The sequence below is a fragment of the Sinocyclocheilus grahami genome, unplaced genomic scaffold, assembly GCF_001515645.1.
Source record: "Sinocyclocheilus grahami isolate Dianchi unplaced genomic scaffold, SAMN03320097.WGS_v1.1 scaffold1994.1, whole genome shotgun sequence".
NCBI classification, from domain to species: Eukaryota; Metazoa; Chordata; class Actinopteri; order Cypriniformes; family Cyprinidae; genus Sinocyclocheilus; species Sinocyclocheilus grahami.
In genome coordinates, this window is record NW_015507173.1 from 98,339 (window position 1) to 102,601 (window position 4,263).

The window sequence follows — 4,263 nt, forward strand, 5'->3', positions numbered from 1 at the left end:
GTCAAAGTACAGTAGGCACACTCATCACTATGAACCAAAAGCAATTACTTTAAAGAGATTTCCTGAAAACGCATCCCATTCGTTTTAGACTAAAAAATGTTTACATGAGACACTTCATCACTTTTGTTTTCTTGCCCAAGCTTTATCTGTGTTCCCTAACATCCAGTTCTATTTTGATTGAAAACTGAGGCTAAGAATAGTGTTGTAGTTTATTTATTAATACCTGCTGTGTGCATGTGTGGCTTTCAGATGGGACTAAAGACGGGCGGCTTTGTCATACGAGTAGGAAAACTGGCTCTTCACACACTCCTAGTCCTCACATTAACTTTCACCATCAATTATTCAGCCAAGGTGAGCTATGAATCGTGTTTTACATCGTCTGTCCTGTCATTAATGATAAAATAGAGCTTCTCTACCGTGTCCTCCTGAGACACTAGCTTTGCTTTCACTCTCATTGTCTTTCTTCATATCTCACTCTCATAAAAACCCACATCCCCGATCTCATGAGACACTTACTTGAATCACTCTCTCCATTTTAATTGACAGAAAATACTCCAACTGAAATCCGATGAGCACATCTTTAAGTTCATAAAGGCCAAGTTTGGCTTCGGGGCAACGAGGTAAGTCTTTGGTCATCACTTGTGGCGCTACATCTAAGCCTTTTATCATCAGTCAAATGCCATATCGTGGTGTCTTATTCAGAAGTGAGATCTACTCCGAGACTAGAGCGAGCCATTAATCCGCGTCCAGCTCTGGTGGAAAAATAACATCTGGCACACAATATAATCTGCTCATCCACTAGATAGTTATGAAGCCATTTCAGTTGATCAGATGAATTGCTGCTCCCAATAATCTGTGTAATATATATCCTGTCGCCCTCACTCCCTCCCTGCCTCTTTCTTTCAGAGACTTTGATGCCAGTCTCTATCTGTGTGAAGAGGCTTTTGGCTTGTTGCCATTGGATACATTTGAGCGGTTGGCTGGCACAGTGCTGCTCTATCCGTATCTGTGCACACTCAGTGTGCTCTTCATCTTGCTGCTGCTGGTGGTGCTCTCTAATCTCAGGTAAAACTACCGCATCACTTCCTCTCTGTTTGAAATGCTCAGGCACACTACCATGCCGTATGCTACGCGTTAACGAGACGTGTATCTGGGAATTTAAATATTCTCATAATGTTCATTTTTCTAATTGGAGCACAAAAATAGGCTGAAAAAATGACCAACAGAGCAGTGATTATAGCTTCATAACCACCTCGTCCACCACAGGTCATAATGCTAATTTACAATTAGAGTTATTAGTCTTTATTAGATGTGCTACACAATAATTGGACACTAGATGTAGTTTTTTCATTAGGGCTTTTAAATCTGTTATTATGTTCAGTTCAAAGCAGATTTGCTGTTGCTTTAAGGTCTGCTGTGGCCCTCTTTTTTTTGTTCTCTTTTCTTATCAGAATCACAGGAGCCCATAAACACCCAGAGGCTTTGCACCACACACACACACACACTAATCAGATAGGCTGTTAACCCTTCTAGACTTTAAGAAAACACACACGCTTGAACTCTGAATAATACAGCTGTTTTAATGTGTGGTAGTATTCTTGTTTGATTCCTAATTCTTCATCCCAGCATGAATGGGTCAGGCCAAGCAAGCAGGGAGAAAGAGGACAGGACCTTTAGGATGCGTCCGGACATTGCTTACAATCTCTTGCACACCGTCTTCTTCGGCCTCCTCGCATTTTCCACTATGAGGTAAACAAGTTTGCTTTCATACCACATATCTCTTTCCCTCCATGCAAATATTTTCCTTCTGTATTTTCCTCACTCTACCGTCTGTAATTTCATTCCCTTCTGCTGCTGCTATGGTGCATCTCAATTCCAACCTCTTTTCTGCTTCCACTTTCATTTCCTGTCCTCCACACCGCTTCTGATTTGTGATCTTCTTCATCTTATTAGTCTGTATCCCAAGTTGACGGTTCATTCGAGATTTTAATGATGAATGAATTATGCTAGAACTTTGCGATATCGCTTCATAAAGTTTAGTTTGGTGTCAGAATAGTAATAGTTGAAAATGAATGCTGTTCGAGTCTTTCATGTTTGCAGTGTGTTGTCTGAGCTTTATGATTGATTTCTATCTTTGCTGCTGGCAGGATGAAATATTTGTGGACTGGCCATATGTGTGCTTTCGCTGCCTTTGGGGTGTGTGGTAAGGAGGTGTGGTCGTTGTATCTGAGGGTCCTTCACTGCAACACTAAAACCACGGTGAGCCACTGAGATCTGTCACACAAACACACATTTACATTTAGTCATTTAGCAGACACATACATTGTAAATGAGAGATATTGGCAATAGCATTCAAAAGTTTGGGAAATGTCAGTAAAAACAGCAATGAAATATTATTACAATTTAAAATAACTGTTCTATTTTAATATATCTTACGTAATTTATTTCTGTGATGGCAGCCATTACAACAGTGTCACATGATCCTTCAGAATTCATTCTAATATGCTGATTTGATGCTCAAGTAAAATTTCTCATTATTATCAATAATACTTCTTTGATGAGTAAAACGTTCTAAAGCATTTATTTAAAACATACGTATTTTGTAATAGAAATGTCTGTACTGTCACTTTAATGTGTCCTTGCTGAATAAAAGTTTTCTAACGAAAAAAAAAAAAAAATCTTACCCAAAACTTTTGAATGCACACATAAACGCATTGTAGAGGAGAAAGGTCTGAGCTGCAGAAAGGAGAAATTAGACAGAAGTAATAATAAGTAACATATTTCAGGATATATATTCTGTATAAATATGACTGTCTAATGAAAAACAATATTTTCCTGTGAAACTTGTCTGATGTTAGGGGTATGTTGTGTAATGTGAGAGGATCACATGAATAATTTACATTTCATATAAAAGTCGCTTACTAATGCACAGTCCAATTCAAAGTCTTATCTCCCTGCATATTATTCACATTTTCATAAAAATGTTTTCCTAAATCAAAACTTTTTGTAAGTTTAATGCAGTTAGTGCAGCAATTTTCAACATTTTCTAATAATATTTCTTGCATTGGCTGCAAAGCTCACAACTTTCTCACAGTATCTTACCCCAAAGCATCAGACACACTTTGCTTCCCAGCAACTATTACATGACTATGTTGCCGATTCACCAACATAAGCAAAAATATATGCAATGTTTTTTTTTTACGGTTTTGTTTGTAATGTTACAAATTTACTGACTGTTTTTCTCGTGCACTTCTATATGTTCATATAACAAATAGGTTTGGTAGATTAAGGATACAATAGAGTTTACCCTGCTCTCCTCTATACTCAATACAAGCAATAGCAAAAAAACATGGGTCTAATAATACAATTCAGCACGTATGAAAGCCCACGGTTATCACATATCGCTATATACAAATGTAATTTTGAAGCTGTAATGCTCAATGTTATGAACTAATATTGAGTTTCAGTAAGGAATGGTTTTCTTTTTTCAGCATAAATGTGCAAGTGTGCACACAGCTGAACATTTCATTTCCCCACTAGGTGGCAATGTAGTTACAGCCCTAGATCCTAAACCATTACGTCCTGTTTCTTCCCATTTATATGGTTATTTATCCATTTATATTATTAATCTGTTTCCACAGATGAGATTGATCAGGTACTCTGTTCCTATTGTAATACTGGCGTTTCTTTATTACAAGGTAAGACATTTTCAACTATGCTGTCATGTATCTATTTGCGTATATTGCTAAGCTGCCTGGGTCGCTGTACGCCATAAACAGTCACGCAGGAATCCTAGTGCACGTAAATGGAATTCGTATCACACTGTGCGTGTTTTTTAAGAGAGTTCTGATTCCGCAATGCTATTTTTTTTCTCTGTTTACACAGCACTGGGAATGAGCAATCAGATATGAATTGTGCGTTTGTATGTTTGTGTATTTGGATGTTTGTTGGGCTGCTTTGTTGATCATTGATTGTTGTGAGTCATTCCCATTACAGCAGTCTCACACTCTCCCTCCATCTCAATCGCTGTCTATCTGTTGACAGTTCTGGCCCAGACTGATGGAGGAGATTTCTGAGCTGAGAGAGTTTTATGACCCAGACACAGTGGAGCTAATGGAGTGGATCAGGTAAAGCAGCTGTAATCTTCCTCTTACACGCTACAAGCAAACTCTCGCAGACAACGATCAGACAAGAGGTCTGCAACCTTAGGCATGCAAGCCACCGATGGCACTACGAAGGGTACTCATTGGCATCGATAAGAGC

General features: G+C 38.4%; 1 protein-coding gene across 6 annotated transcripts in view; it reads left to right on the forward strand.

Annotated features, from left to right (window-relative positions):
* The window catches only part of LOC107573653 (probable C-mannosyltransferase DPY19L3), an 18,612-nt gene extending 14,417 nt beyond the window's left edge, over positions 1-4,195 (forward strand). For 3 of the 6 annotated variants that reach the window (XM_016260094.1, XM_016260095.1, XM_016260093.1), the window contains exons 10-16: positions 250-351; positions 547-620; positions 907-1,065; positions 1,627-1,749; positions 2,148-2,259; positions 3,642-3,698; positions 4,045-4,193. In XM_016260094.1, the coding sequence (XP_016115580.1) occupies positions 250-351; positions 547-620; positions 907-1,065; positions 1,627-1,749; positions 2,148-2,259; positions 3,642-3,698; positions 4,045-4,131 (714 nt within the window). In that variant the 3' untranslated portion in view covers positions 4,132-4,193. Of the gene's footprint in view, positions 1-249; positions 352-546; positions 621-906; positions 1,066-1,626; positions 1,750-2,147; positions 2,260-3,641; positions 3,699-4,044 lie in introns of all 6 variants that reach the window. The other 3 variants (XM_016260097.1, XM_016260091.1, XM_016260092.1) reach the window with 2 other exon arrangements.
* Positions 4,196-4,263: the final 68 nt, after the last annotated feature.